Source organism: Nasonia vitripennis, chromosome 1 (assembly GCF_009193385.2).
Source record: "Nasonia vitripennis strain AsymCx chromosome 1, Nvit_psr_1.1, whole genome shotgun sequence".
In the NCBI taxonomy this organism is placed as follows: domain Eukaryota; kingdom Metazoa; phylum Arthropoda; class Insecta; order Hymenoptera; family Pteromalidae; genus Nasonia; species Nasonia vitripennis.
In genome coordinates, this window is record NC_045757.1 from 31,483,296 (window position 1) to 31,498,279 (window position 14,984).

General features: G+C 35.3%; 4 protein-coding genes and 1 long non-coding RNA gene across 15 annotated transcripts in view; 1 reads left to right on the top strand and 4 right to left on the bottom strand.

The window, feature by feature from the left end:
• LOC100116528 (glutamate receptor 1) overlaps positions 1-14,984 on the top strand; it is a 332,198-nt gene that overhangs the window by 180,089 nt on the left and 137,125 nt on the right. The window contains exon 2 of one of the 7 annotated variants that reach the window (XM_031921249.2): positions 2,420-2,470. The exons of 5 other annotated variants lie outside the window; for them this stretch is intronic. In XM_031921249.2, coding sequence (XP_031777109.1) covers positions 2,420-2,430 — 11 coding nt within the window. In that variant the 3' untranslated portion in view covers positions 2,431-2,470. Of the gene's footprint in view, positions 1-2,419; positions 2,471-14,984 lie in introns of those variants that run through there. One more of the 7 variants, XM_031921250.2, reaches the window with a different exon arrangement.
• SPH29 (serine protease homolog 29) lies at positions 2,756-4,355 on the bottom strand. Its single transcript, NM_001161544.1, is given in 7 exon segments — positions 2,756-3,264; positions 3,339-3,446; positions 3,534-3,669; positions 3,757-3,842; positions 3,942-4,012; positions 4,089-4,127; positions 4,210-4,355. Coding segments are annotated over 7 exon segments (813 nt in total). The 5' UTR covers positions 4,265-4,355; the 3' UTR covers positions 2,756-2,946.
• Positions 4,669-6,320, bottom strand: LOC116738478. Of its 3 annotated transcripts, none has more exons than XR_004344437.1 (8): positions 6,258-6,320; positions 6,121-6,187; positions 5,762-5,908; positions 5,515-5,689; positions 5,337-5,437; positions 5,122-5,253; positions 4,929-5,036; positions 4,669-4,847 (listed from the first exon to the last, which is right to left on the bottom strand). It is a non-coding gene; the product is annotated as an uncharacterized LOC116738478 (long non-coding RNA). The 3 variants fall into 3 exon arrangements; XR_004344438.1 differs by having other exon boundaries at positions 6,152-6,187; positions 6,258-6,282; XR_004344436.1 differs by having other exon boundaries at positions 5,762-6,187.
• Positions 6,899-8,909, bottom strand: LOC100116272 (trypsin beta). The gene is made up of 10 exons (XM_001600757.5): positions 8,768-8,909; positions 8,587-8,631; positions 8,474-8,509; positions 8,368-8,403; positions 8,266-8,298; positions 8,102-8,172; positions 7,928-8,013; positions 7,569-7,704; positions 7,362-7,469; positions 6,899-7,288 (listed from the first exon to the last, which is right to left on the bottom strand). Exons 1-10 carry the CDS (start codon positions 8,847-8,849, stop codon positions 6,965-6,967), a joined length of 957 nt encoding a protein of 318 aa, XP_001600807.1. The 5' UTR covers positions 8,850-8,909; the 3' UTR covers positions 6,899-6,964.
• On the bottom strand, positions 10,242-12,518 carry SP33 (serine protease 33). 3 transcript variants are annotated; one of them, XM_031933481.2, is made up of 8 exons: positions 12,409-12,518; positions 12,293-12,328; positions 12,136-12,206; positions 11,944-12,029; positions 11,651-11,807; positions 11,449-11,556; positions 11,061-11,377; positions 10,242-10,435 (listed from the first exon to the last, which is right to left on the bottom strand). In XM_031933481.2, exons 1-8 carry the CDS (start codon positions 12,488-12,490, stop codon positions 10,411-10,413), a joined length of 882 nt encoding a protein of 293 aa, XP_031789341.1. In that variant the 5' UTR covers positions 12,491-12,518; the 3' UTR covers positions 10,242-10,410. The 3 variants fall into 3 exon arrangements, with proteins under 3 accessions (XP_031789341.1, XP_031789340.1, NP_001155017.1); XM_031933480.2 differs by lacking the exon at positions 10,242-10,435 and adding an exon at positions 10,488-10,538; NM_001161545.1 differs by lacking the exon at positions 10,242-10,435 and having other exon boundaries at positions 10,491-11,377; positions 12,409-12,495.

Genomic DNA, 14,984 nt, shown 5'->3' on the forward strand with positions numbered 1-14,984 from the left:
GGGTAGTTTGTGTTAATGACGCGGGTTTAGCATAGCGAGAAAAGAAATTCCTCAGATACCGTCTTCTCGTCTGCGTAAGTTCGTTATCTTGGGATTGATTTCGTTTCGCAAAAAAAATATTGTTCAGCAGCGAATATCGTAAAATATCGAGAGCTCGCGATAACAGCCATAAACAGCCGGACAACTCAGCCGGTAGAATAATGCGCGAATAATCAATACGCTCGCGAACATTATCCCTCGGTGAATCACGAGTGCGCGCTCGCGCGAGGCCACGTCCAGCACGGAAAAAGCCAATATTCATCGCGAGCGCGCGCAAGCATAACTCGAAAGCGAATGAAGCGGACAACGAATGACCGGCAGCCCCGGCGCATTTATCGTTATTCCGCGATTGCGTCGTCAAGCATCTCGAAATAACGCCGCTACGAGGCTCGAATTTCCAAGCAGAATGCGCATCGCGCGACTGTCGCCGAATATAAAAATCATCGGTTATATACAGAGGCGTATCTGCGCCACCACCACTGCAAGCACTCTTGAGCGCTATTCGAATCGACCGCAAACTGCTTTTCATCCTATGCGCGCGCGACGACGACGACGACGACGATGCCAGCCGTCGCCCCCCTATGCCGTTACATAAATCTTCCCTTATTCTCCATAGCTGATGCAGCTGTGGTGCATGTAGAGTGAGCGACCTGTTTTATTTTCTTACTTGCGGCGGGTGCTTGGTTTACGAGTGTATTGTTAGGCCATTTGCGCAAACATCCAGGAGAATCGATTCTGTGCTGTTAGCAAAAATATATGGTACGAAAATTCTCGTCACTTAAAAAAATAAAATCTCAAAGTAATTTAGCCGCGTTTAATGCACGGGGTGCATAATGCGTGGCACAGAAAATGCCCTACTCCACCGATTTACTTTCTACGGCCACTTTCCTACTCCGTAACTCATCCTTTTTCCTTCCAGCCTCTCGCCGACTCTTTCCCTCTCTCTCTTCTCACCGGGTCGCTTCCGCCGTGCTGCATCCTACTTTGTACCTTATCCGCGCGCGCGATGCCACCCATGCCTCCGACTTGGCTTGGAAAGATCCGTCGAGCGTATACAAAATTCATAATCCCATGGTGTTATAATGTTTACCAGGAGTGCGCCCCGTATGCATAAAGCGCGACGAAATTCGTGGAAAGTTGGCTTAACTCCGCGTCGCATCTCTCTTCCCGTACTGCGAGCGGTACCTTTTCGCTCTTTCTTTCCCTACTCGTAATGTTTGCACCAAAAAGTCGCCGGCTGATCTTTTTGATGATTTTGCGCGCAGGACTGAAGTTTACTTGCTCTAATGTTTTTCTGTACTACTATGGTTGCGAATAACAGAAATAAGCACGCCTTGTCGATGCCATGTAAATTTTTTAAAATCTGTTTACCGCTGTTTGCATGAAAAATGGTAATTCTGATTATTTTATTTTTCAAAACGTCGAGGTTTTGGATTTAAATTTTAAAACGTCTCTTTTTTAATTAAATATTCATCGTTTTGCGTCGGAAGGAAATTTTAAAGACAGTTAGAGGTCACTGAGTTTGATTTTTTAATTGATATTCAAAACTCGGTAGACCTTCTATTTGCAAAATGAATCGTCAGGACATATTTACTCAGGACAGTTAATACGAACTAAACTTTTTCTAAAAAGAAAAATAAATAAATAAAATATATCAACGGCCCATACATGAAGACTCAGCTCGGCGTAATAAATCGAGACTAGCTACATAATACTAACACCCGAGCCAACACATAATCACTCCTGTCCGTGAGAAAAAATTCATCTAAAATCCCGCGAGATTCAACTGTAATAACAACCCTTCGTCATCGTTCATCCACTTCTTGCCGGACTAACTCGTTGCTCAGGAACTATTTGTCCAGCTACTCTGCGCTACCTCTGTTTTTCACGTCGTGGCGTCGCGAAGAACCAAAGGCGTAGCGGGAAAAGCAATAGATCTCGTCTGGCTGCAGAGTCGGCGACGCAGCTGAGCTGCTGCTGCCGCCGAGCGCTCGTAATTTAGAGCTCACCTGCAACACTGTACTTACGATCGTCCGGTGCGGCCTGAACTGATTTCGACGTTCGTTACACACACACCCCCCCCCCTCTCTCCCCTACATGTTTGCACCTTTTTTGTCGAACAACGAGAAAGTCCGGTGAAGCTGGGCGACATGTGTTTGCCGATTGCTTTCGCTCGACTTTTTAGGTTTTCAAGTTTCTTGTTTGGAGTGATGAGACTTGTTTGTTGAACGATTTTTTTTTTCAATTAAAATTCTCAAAACTTTCGATTATTTGTTCCATATGGATGTTGCGCATGGAGCCTTCAATAATTTTAAATATTATTGAATGTCTTGCCATCGTGAAAAGATTTAAAATGACATATATTTTGTTTTTGTTACAGGTGAGTTATGAGGCATATCATAGCATTTTGATCCTCATCAATCTCTTCAACGTAAGTTAAAAACAAATACGTTTGCCGATACACGCTGATGTATTGGCTTCAGACATGCGCTGCAAAAAAATAAATACTCAATGCCGAACGTTCATAAATATGTTTTCCTTGTCACGTTCAGAATATCAAATTTTTCTCTGAATAACTGATTCTTATAAGCGTTTTGGTATGGATGGCGTTTGGCACAAGGAATTATTTTTTGCTACGGAACCTACGAATATGTACATTTTTCTCAAGCAATGCCGGTTTTTTAAATAATTAAAACAATCTTTTTAATAAAGTATATTTGTATTTTAAAAATGCAGTTATTGCTAATAATGTACTTATTTGCAAAATTTTATTCTCAATTTTCGTACACTATATTATTAAAGTACAAAAAATTGTGAAAAAAACCCGTGGTTTCAAAACAATTGGAACAATATAAATAATATGATCTGTACAATATAAAAACGCATTTAATAAATTAAACAGTAGTTCTATACTAAAAGTTTGATTCCAGTATGATCTTGTATCCACTGAAGATAATTACTTACTAATGTGTAAATACTAGAAGTTTTTGATAATTCACAATCCATAGCGAAAGATATAATGCCGACTAATTTGCCGCGTGAAACAACAGGGCCACCACCATCACCTTGGCAGGCATCAGCGCCTTCTGCACTAGCACAGAACATATTTTCGAGAAAGTTATGAGCATGTTCTTCATGTTCCAAATCATATCCTTTATAACACTCTTTCTGCTCTACTACCGGAAGTACAGCTGATTTTAGAGTTTCTGACGCAGGTTCTGTTAGCTAGAAAATTAAATCATAACTCATTATTCAATTCATAACGCATTTTTTTTATTTTTATAAAATTTTAAACTGACCCCAGTTGCTCCATAACCGGCAATCTCTATGAGATCACCAATTTTTGGTGAAATATTGGAAATTTCTATGGCTTGTTGCAATTCATTAAAATCGATATGTTCTTGAACCTATATTAACCAGATAAAAATGGTTGAGTAATTTGATCAAATACTTGCAAATAACTAAAATGACATGTATAGTATATTTGTACGCGCCTGGACTAAAGCAATGTCATTGTCAATTGATTGATAGTCAAATTTTTCATTTACAATGATTTTTGCAATTGTATGGTTGTGTCCTCCTCTCTGTCGAAAACTAGATCCAGTAATAATGGATGGCGTTTGAATGTTACTAATAAATTAAATAATTTGAAAATCAGTGTACATTTAATAATATAATCAGACAAATGAAATAATTCCAAGATTAATATTTACTTACGATACACAATGAGCAGCAGTAAGTAACCAATATTCCGAAATAATTACTGCTCCACATATGTGTTTTCCATTTTCGAGAATTTGAGCCTATAAATTTATGATACGTGTAATTTAACTATAAAATTTGAAAATTACAGAATAATATTGAAACGGAAATTTAAACAATAATTAATTCTGTATCTGTACCGTGTAAGGCGCTTCATCTATTTCGATGTAGTCTCCTCCAACAATACCACTTTTCATTGCATCTGGATAATCTGCAATAATTCACGAATATCAAACCAAGAGTCTAAAATTGTCGTCACTGTCAAATAATTATGTTTGCATATATACCACCAAATACCACATCCTCTGGTGCTTCGTCATTATCACCTTTAATCAAAAATAAATATTTATCAGAGAATTTTTAGAGTGGAAAGTGTGTCTAATAAAAAAAGGTAAGAAATGTATTTACCTAGATGAAAACAAAATGCACCACTAAGTAGAAAAAGAAAAAATAATTTCTCCATGTTAATGGATTACTAAACTATAGACAGCTTTTATTAACTTGCACGAGCAGGTGAGTAAGTAAAAATCAACCACTGCATATGCATTGAATATGAATATGATCTTTGAAATATATATATACTTCCGGTTATTTTAAAGTTATTGGTAATTATTCTACGGCATAAGAATCATTTGTCACGTTCTTATACTAAAAATCTTTATTTTAAAGCGCTTAAAAATACTCATCTTTGAAAAATCTATGATATTAAAAAATAAAAATTTTATGAAGAATGATTTGAAATATTATGAGAATTTTGAATACAGGTCACAATATTTATGATAGTTTTAAAGAAAGACTGTGTCTATACGTACAATAAGATTAATAAAAGATATACATATAGCTTACAAATATAAATAATACGATAGATATTTTGAATAATTTTATTTATTTATCTCGTTAGAATCATTTATACACGTAACTTATTTAGTGATCTAATTTTTACAAGAAAAATGTTATTTTACATTTATATGTCTATAGATGTATCAAAATATTTATTCAACAATCATGATAGCTGCTTTTAGAGTTTTAGGACTTGGCAACTTATCCTAAAAAATATATATGTATATAGATTTTTTGTGCATTATTAATTATAAGCTTGTAATATTGTAGAAAAAACAAAAACTTACTCCTTCTTTTCCGAATCCAGTAACTTTTAATTTTTCGTTAGCATTAGGAGGTTTCGTCGAAATTTCAATTTTTTTCTGCATTTAATTCAACTGTATAGGTTTTCTAAGCTATAAGATAAAATGAGTAAATATAATGCAGATAGTCCAAGATTAAAAATAGTAAATGCCATTAATATAAAACGAAAATATTAACTTGAAGTAAAGCAATGTAATTGTCCATAGTCTCATTGTATTCTTTATGCACTATGATTTTCTCGACTTCGTGACGCTGCCCTTCCTTTCCTCTTGCTGTTGATCCTGTTATTATCGATATTTACCATGCTTTCTTGAATAAATCGTTACAAATTTATTAATGAATTTTAATCAATTACTTTTTCCAATATATACACATGTATAACGTATATTTACTCAAAGCAGTGGGCAGCGGTTAATATCCATATTTCAGAGATAATGGATCCACCACATACTTGACTTCCATCATCGAGAACTTGGGCGTATTAACAAAATTCCTAGAGATATTTATACTTATTCAATTTTTTTTACAATAATAAATCATTTTGTACTTTAAAACTTCTTGCATACTTACCAAATATGGTACCTCTGATATTTGGATAAAATTCTCTCCATAAATTCCAACTTTTAAATCTTTACCATAATATAAAAGAAAGTATTTAACTATAGTACTTTCTTGAAAAACCACCTGAGAATTTGTTATAATACATTACCGCCGAATACAACATTTTTCAGAAATAAATCATTCTCTGAAAAAAACGAAAAATTCTAATTTGAAATATCTTCTTGATTTTTTTCATTTATTTACTTATTAAATTTACCTTTGTATGTTGTATCGTTGAATGTTGTGATCTCTATTAAAAAATAAATATTAATTTATATTTGTAAATCCATGGCATAGAATTTTGTAAATATTTTTAATTATCTACCCTCATATGCCATACCGTCTGGCCACTCTGTGCGTTTACCTGAATCATATAATAAGTAAATATTAGTAAAATGTTTCAAAATGCAGTCTTGTACTATTGCTATGAGAACTTGAAGTTATTCTATTATTTATATCGTATTGGTACAGACGAAAATTAAATAATGTCTTGACAGGTAAATATTACATAAAAATGTATAAAATTCAGTATATATTACAAAAAAAATTGACTATTAAAGTGTGCAAAAAATATACTTTATACAGGTACACTCTCTCGTTCAGTTACCTCCGAAAACTACCTCTTCTGGTGGTGGATTATCATCTAAATTTTGTAATGGATTTAAAATATTCTTCAAAATTTAAAACATACTTGATTGTTAGAAAATACTTACCCAATGAAAAGCATTTCACAGCCGAAATCAGAAAAATGATGTATATTATAATTTTCATTTTGTGGTACTAAAATATTTGCTTCCTGCAGATTCAGCAGTGTTCTTTTAATAATTTAACTTGTATGACACATGCATTTACGGTAATAACAATGTAGCATGTCAAATACTTATATTCGTTGTGAAAATGTAGACATTCGGTTGAGGTCAGAAGTAAATGTTTATCTATTATTTTAGTACCTGCAACGCACGTGTTTCGTTTGTTTCAAAAATAAAAATAATTTTACGTTTTGATCGGGAATAATTTTATTAGTAAGACATTTTATTTCAGTAGACATATTTTTTAAATTATAGATTAAAAAGATTGATGATATTACATTTTTACAAAAATACTATGTGCTACATGAGTTGGTCTTCGTACTCGCACATTGCTTGCTGTGAATTTTAATTAGGCTATTATACTGTTAAATTCATAGAGTTATAAAATAGACGAATAAACCACGAATACTAAGTTTTTACAATTAAAATAAAGGACATACGCCATGTTCTACGAGTCGCGATACATAAGGGGTATGATTTAGTTCTTGTAACATACACATTAGTTGATTAAAAAATGTATTTTATTTTAATATATAAAAGATATATTGGACGAGTGAACTTTATCCATATTTTTACAGTATCAATTTAAAGATACGAGCTACAAAATAATCTTAGTATTTAATTTCGACGTCGGAATTGTCAGCTATCCATTTGCGATAGTTGCGTACTTTTGTATAGACACCGGGAGTCCCTGATTCGCCGCAGTCAATCCCCCATGAAACCACACCAACTAATTTATCGTTTACAACGGCAGGGCCGCCAGAATCGCCCTGACACGTATCATCTCCTTCTGTGCCAGCGCAAAACATATTATCTGTTACTTTTCCAATATAGTCTTCAAATAAAAATAATTGCTTGTATGCCTCTTTACATTCAGTATGATCAATCACTGGAACTTGGGCAGATTTTAATCGGTTAGGAGCTGGTAGGTCTTGCTGAAATATGCCATAAATCAGTTTAGTGAGTTACAGCAATAAATAAACGTGTTGAAATTACTTAAATACTTACTCCTTCTTTTCCGAATCCAGATAGTTGCAATTTGTCACAAGTTTTTGGTTCTCGGTAGGAAATTCGAATAACCTGTTGTAATTCGTTGAATTCAATACTTTTATTAACCTGCAATTTTTAATATTTTAACATTATAATATTTTTAATATTTTTAATATTTTATGATTACAAAATATTTGTAAAATTGTTATATTAAAGTCTGTATACCTTAATTAAAGCAATGTCATTATCGAAGGTCACTTTGGTATAATTTTCATGAACAATATATTCAGCCACTGGATAAAGTTTTCCTCCTTTGTTCCGCAAACTTGATCCAGTGCGAATTTCAAGTTCCCCGGCATCTCTGAAATATTGTGTTATACAAATTACAATAAGTAAAACATTAGAAATAAAACTGTGCACAAGAACGCACTGGAATATATCGGCATATTTTTAGTTATATATCTGTTGTCATCAAGTTTACAACTGAACGGACTTAATTTCTGTATTTAAATATGCAATCCAAATTTTTACTAGACTATTTAAATTTATTTACAAAAATTTTAATCATTACATATCATACTTACTCTAAGCAGTGGGCAGCGGTTAAAATCCATTTTTCAGAAATAATTGATCCCCCGCAAACTTGATTTCCATCTTCAATAAGTTGGGCCTTAACGTATGGAAACAATTTATAAGAAATAATACGAATCCTATCAATTATTAAAAATAAAAAAGCTAATTATCTTTGGTGTACGTACCAAATATGGCACAGTTCTTATAGTAACAAATGTACCTCCAGATATTCCATCTTTTGAAACTTGACCATTATCTAGAATAATAAAAATCTTTGTTATAGTATACAAATAAATGCCCTAATTCTTTTTTGTTATTTTTTATCACTTCTTTATAATAAAATATGTACCGTCAAATGCCAATTCTTCTGGATTCTTGCCATCTATAAACGCATAAAAAAATTATTAATTCACCTTATACATTGTATTTTGAGAACTTGAAATGATTTTACCTCCTAATAAAGTACTATCCGAAGGTTCGTAAATTCCTGTAAAAATTGAAAAATGTGAGTGCCTAGAAGTTATAGCATGTATTGATTAATTTTGTTGTTGTTGTACCTTCATCTGATGTATCATTCTCTGGTTGGAAAACCCCTGAAAATTAGATTTATGTATGTTTAAAATTGCCTTTTTCTAGCGTTATAAGAAAATGAAAAGCCATAATGATTTACTTTCAAACAGTGAATTTTCTGTCCATCGGTCCTCTTGTTGTTGATCTAAATTACGTAACAAGCTTTATTAATTCCGATAGTTTAGATTCATTAAGATTTTAGATTCTATTCATGTGTTTTGAATCTTAAATGTTTTAATTATTGCATTGATCATAATTTATAAAGAATAAAAGCGACATACCTGTAGTGTTGCAATTTATACCAACAAAAAATAGTAGGACATGTAAACTTATTTGAGCAGTGCTACAGCTTAACTTAAACATATTGAATTTTCTTGTAATTGTATTCTGTCATAAAACGCTGAAAATACTGTCTCCATGCCCCAGAAAAATTCAGATTATTTTAAATTTTACATTTATTTTTATAGAAAACCGAAGACTTCGGGTGTCAATTAAACATTTTTTATGTGGATATCATAAACTAACTTCGTGCTTCGCATTCACAATAATCATAAAAATAATCTGAAAATCACGTGCTTATATCCCTATATAAAAAAGTCATGATCGGATGTTGTGAAGCCAAGATAGACGTTTTGTGATTGGCTCATGTAGTGCGCATGCGTCTAAGTCAAAAGTCTAAACGTCATTTAGGTTAGGGCGCGCGCTGTTTAAACTCTAGTTAGATTTAAAAAATACGAAAACGTTAATTCTTTTTTAAAGTTTTAAGTAGTTATTTATTTGTACTATGAAATTGAAGTGCGCCTCACGCACTCCTTATCATGTTATCAATTATATCTTCAATTATATCTTAAAGATTTCAAATTTTACTGCCTGCAGAATACTAATAGATACACTTTTTGAAGAAAGATCTTGGAACATCCTAATAATTGCATATCTTGAGCCAGGTTGTAATTTTTTAGTTGAGAATTTGAATTAAATCTGATCGATTTTGATAAAAGCATTCGGCTTGTGGTACTTGTAATATTTCTCATTTTATAGATAATGACGATATTATTCCCGTAGACGCGCATTAGATGCGCCAGAAGGTTGAAAAAATAGGCCCCTATCGGTCAACCGCAATTTCTCTTCCCCCAGTTTGTCGCATTTGGACATGCAGAGTTTAGCAAACTTGTGCGTATTTATGCTTGCACTACTTGGCTCTCTTACCGTCTTAAGTAAATCGTACTGAAGTGTGTTCGGTAAACGCAACAGTTTTTCTCAATGATATTGGGTACATGATAATAGCAGTAGAGCAGAGTATTAAAGCCGAAAGTCCAATGTAATCTGTCACGGATGCGAGCTTATTGCTACCCGATGACGGTTTGCGCTGCTGACGATTCGGTACCCGAACCGTCTGCGAGCGTTGGAGCCGAGAGGCTCTCACGCGCAGAAGTGCAGCGTATGCACTTTTGCGCTCGGGACCGCTCCTCGCCGTGCATCGCCACGACGCAGGACCGGGCAGACATCCGGTGGCAGTCGAGCGGAGAAGAGCTCCCCAGAAGAATACGAATAAAGTCCAATTAACCATACTGAACAGCCTAGCTCCTCCAGGCGTGACCCACCCTCAACTCTGTTACAAATCTACTGATGATTTTGAAATTCTACAGTGAAACAATAGACGGAAGGTATTGAGATGTTTATAATCATCTCATGATATACAAGGAATAGTAGATGCATTCTGTTCATAATTTATTTTGCAAATAAGTACCAAATCTCTAATAGTCATAATACTGTTTGTTTCTCTTGGCATTTGTTAAAATAACGTCAAAGAAAATAGAGTATGCTTGCAACAGCATGAAGAGGAGATGAGTGACTACATTCTGGAGTACCTCTTGCCGATGAAAATCCTTGATATCACTTGGACTTATCTCCTAGTGAATTTTTCTTAGATTTTCTTCGAATTTCTTTTCCTAGATAAGGTAACATTTACTAGCTTTCGGAAACATTTGCTTCAACAAATGATGCTTAGGTCAAATAACTCTTTATTGGGATTGTTTTATTCTCCTCACATTTCTATAAAAAGTATCACTAAATATAATTTTCAATAACGCGATTTTTAAATCGAAAATGAATTTATATATTTTGCAACTTTTCAGTTAAGAATGACCTTGCAACTAAGAATGATTCATTAAACTTCATAAAATGGCGCTATGCTGTTTATATTGATGAAAATTCAAATAATAAAAAGATCATTGGTTAAATTAAGGTACTACTCGTTTTAAGGTTAGCATTGAGATCGGGCTGAGATTGCGTAAATACCCATTCGTATTTCAGAACTTAATGAAAAACTAGAGTTCCTCTCTAAATCTGAAAGAGTTAAAAATTACCCTAAAGAGTGAAAAATCACTCGAATTAGAGGCAATTTTGACTCGAAATAAGTGATTTTTCACTCTTTCAGATTTAGAGAGTCAATTGACAATTACTTTTAGTAGAATGATTCTTTGAACATAACATTATTGCTCTCTGGTTTTGGCTTTTATTACTTGCTTTATTTAAAAAGTTTCGTGGACCAGAAAAACGTGTGTTTTTAGCTACCTTATTCGTTTTGTGTGTTCTGCGATCCACTGACGATAGTTTCGAATTCTCGTATAAGCACCAGGAGTTTTCTTAGATCCGCAATCAAAACCCCAAGATGTAACTCCAGCCAATTTTCCTGCAATAACCGCTGGGCCTCCCGAATCACCCTGGCAAGTATCTTCTCCATTCGCACCAGCACATAACATATTATTTGTAACTTCTAGTTCTCTATAATCTTCATAGTCCAAATATTTTTCAAACATTTGTAAACATTCGGTTTGATCAATCACTGGAACAACAGCAGTTTTCAATTGTTTGGATACTCCTCTTCTTTCCTATGGTGAAAATGAAAATATTTTTATTTTTACTAATTGAAATTTATTATAAGTTATGTATGAACACGTACACCCTGTTTTCCCCATCCAGAAATTTTTAATTTATCATCAGCCTTTGGAACTCTATTAGAGATTTCGATGGCTTGTTGTAATTCATCGAATTTGATAGGTTCTTCGAGCTATAATGTTGAAGAAATATAATATGTTTAATATTGAGTAAATATCTTTGAATTCAACCACTTATTGCCTAGGTAGATACTCATTATACAAAACCTCAAACAAAGCAATATCGTTGTCACTCGTTAAATTATCATAATTTTCGTGTGCGATGATTTTTTTGACTGTGTGAAGATGTCCTCCTTTTGAACGAACACTTGATCCAGTAATAACAGTCCATTTTTCAGTATCCAATGACAGTTCTCCCTCATCTCTAAAATAAAAATTAATAACTTCATGAACATTTATTGAAAGTACGCATTTGTCAATTTAGTTATTCAACATCGCATTCCCTTTGCGAGGTATTACATTAAAATCGCAAAAGATTGTTCTGTAACATGAATACTTACTCTAGACAATGAGCAGCAGTAACGATCCAATATTTGGAGAGAATCGCCGAACCACAAAAGTGGTCACCATCTTTGAGAATTTGAGCCTGCAAAAAAAAATTTAATTAGATAATTTTATATTTGCCCATTGCCTTACGAGGTTTAAAAAAAAATGTTTTTCTTTAATGTCGCACAGGTAAATATTATGCATACCAAGTATGGCACCGTGTTTATTTCAGTAAATTCTCCTCCTACAATACCACTTTTTAATGTATCATCCTCATCTAAATAATACAAATATTAATTGAGTAACAGCTGCTATTATTTAAATCAATCAATTAATCTATGTACGATTGTCAATTGTATTTACCTCCAAAAACTTTACTTTCTAGTTCGTCTGAGAAACCTAATAAGTTATTGTTCATGTATTTATATTATTCTCAATAACATTTCACAAATACAACATTAATCTATCAAATAACTTACCTAATTTAAAACAATTTACAACTGCAAGTAACGGTATAAAACACAAAATTTTCTCCATGATTGTTTGGCTGTGACAGAACATATTTTTTGAAGTTCAAGAAACAACGTTTTTATATACCTCTTCAAATACCATTTCTGTCACTATCAATATTCATTCACGTGCTTTGTTTCATAAACATAGCTTTGCCACGATTTTTGTTCTTATCTTTTTTTTTATTTTGCAATGCAAGCGAATCAGTATAGTCAGTTCAAAATACGAGTATGCAACAAATGAAAACCAAGTACACATATGAATATGGATGAAAATTTTAGAAAAAACTGTAAAATAGATTTTAGTTCTCCAACAATGATTTACAAGTATTACTCTTTTTTGGCAAGCTTAGTCTATACGCTTGTCTAAAGATCGCATATCTTTCGTTTTTTTCCTTTCGCTCTCTACATGTTTATTACACATCTGCGGTTTTAAACCGTTTGACTCCCGCAATAAAGAAGCGAGAGCGGAAACGTCAACCAAAATTTTTTGCTTGCACTCATACTCGCCCGCCGTTTATACAAAGAGGGATGTAGACATATAGATATGTCCACCGCGAAAGAATGCGGGATGTGCGAGTGCGCAAGGTAATGGCACGTAAGCGGTATTCATTTAACGTGTTCCACGCTTTTTGCGTTTTTCCTCTGCACGTGCAGCCGCTGTTTTTCGGCGAAGCTGTTTTATGCACGCGAGTCCGTGGATTCCGAGCGACGAAAACGCGCGTGCCACGGCTACCAAACTGCCGTACATACGGCGGACTCGCGGGACACACGACTTCGAAAAACGCGGTACCAGCTGGACCACCTTTTTTTAGCTATGTACTCGCGCGTGTACCTCTCGCGAGAGTAGAAGTGTTTTTTGGCACTGCGCGCGGGCTCTGCATTTTTGCGGCTTTATCTTCGAGGCCACCCACAAGGCTGTTTAGCTGCATGGTGTAGCGATTTTATTTTGGTTCATAAATTTCATCGCCCTATGCGCGCGACGCGTAAACTTTTACGACACAGTAATCCGAAAATCATGGAGAGCTGGTTTATACTTTGGTATTAGCTACAGCCTAAAGTTGGCCGCTCCAGCATGGCTAACAAAATTCTTTGTAAACGGCTAGAGTAAATCACGGCGTCGCAAAGGGCTCCTGCGCGAATCTATTTTCCTGGCAGCGGGCGAATATATATATATATATATATATATATATATATATATATATATATATATATACACACACACGCACACTCACACACATAAGCTCTCGCGGCTTGGCAGCAAAATCATAAAATAGATTTTAAGTACTTATACGAGTAGGCGAGGGGCGATCAACTTTGGCCTTAAGTAAGAGAGAAGGCGTCGGCTTCTTAATGTACTTTCCTTACATACGTATGGCCCGCGAAGAGAGAGTGTGGGAGAGAGAGAGGGGGGGGGGAAGAGGCACTCTCTCGCAAATAATGGCCGCTGCGTCGCGAAGCGGCGAAGGGCGAATAAGAGATAACTGCCTCGTTCTCGCGAAGTTTACATTCAAGGGGTTCTGGCCTGTTATATAACCACCCCTCCCTCTCTCTGCATTAGCCCATTTTAACAATGAATATCCGTGGCTTTATACCAATTTGACGACTGTCTTTTAAACAAATCCAAAGAGAACTTCCGAGTTTGCGCTCGAGTTTCTCAACTTTATCATATTACTCACGCATTGTTGTATAATTGGCGGTTGGTTTGAGCTCGCGCGCGCAAAGATCGGCCGCGGTGCACGCGAAATACGACTAATTATATTTCACGCAAACAAACTACATTTAGCGTCAATTGCTGGGCTGTGCAACAATTGACGAAAGTTCGCGAAGGGATGAAGCAGAGAGATTTTCTCAGAAAAGCTCGCTCTGGGTTTTATTAATCAATGGTCCCTTCGTCACTCGAATAAAGGAGTATGCTATCATAAATTTACGCAAAACTTGCGAAACGCAAAGTCGCAAATTAATCCTGGATCAAATGCTTCTTTTCACGCACTACTTGATAATTGAGTCCCGCGTAGGCGCAATTTCAGCTGACGTCGATATTGATGGCGCATTGACGGCTTGTTTGCAAAATGCCCTGTAATACGCATACGCGCGCGCGCAAGCGGCTCTGCCTGCAGCAGCGGGAGACGCGGTGACTGCAATTTAATAATCCTACGGCGAATCTAATAACGTATTTCCACGAACAGCTGCACGAGTTATCCCCGCGAATGCGTGGGAGAGAGCGGAGGAGGGGGGGGGGGTGAGAGGGAGAACTCAATTTTGTTTATTACAGTTTGAAATACCATCTTCGTAATTACATCTGCATAATGCAAATGTGCGTACGAGCGAGAGACAAGAGTTTTACACGGGAGAGGCGATAAAAAGAATGGTATTTATAACTGGGGATATAACAGATTTGCATAACTTGCGCCCGCGTGTACGCCATTTCACGCGGATATACACGCCGCGCTGCAAACAATGTCGGGTCAAAGGGATAGATGCTCGTGGAATATGAGATTTCGAAGGCGGTGAGAAAAACTCGCTCGAATTGTATAACGCGCCCG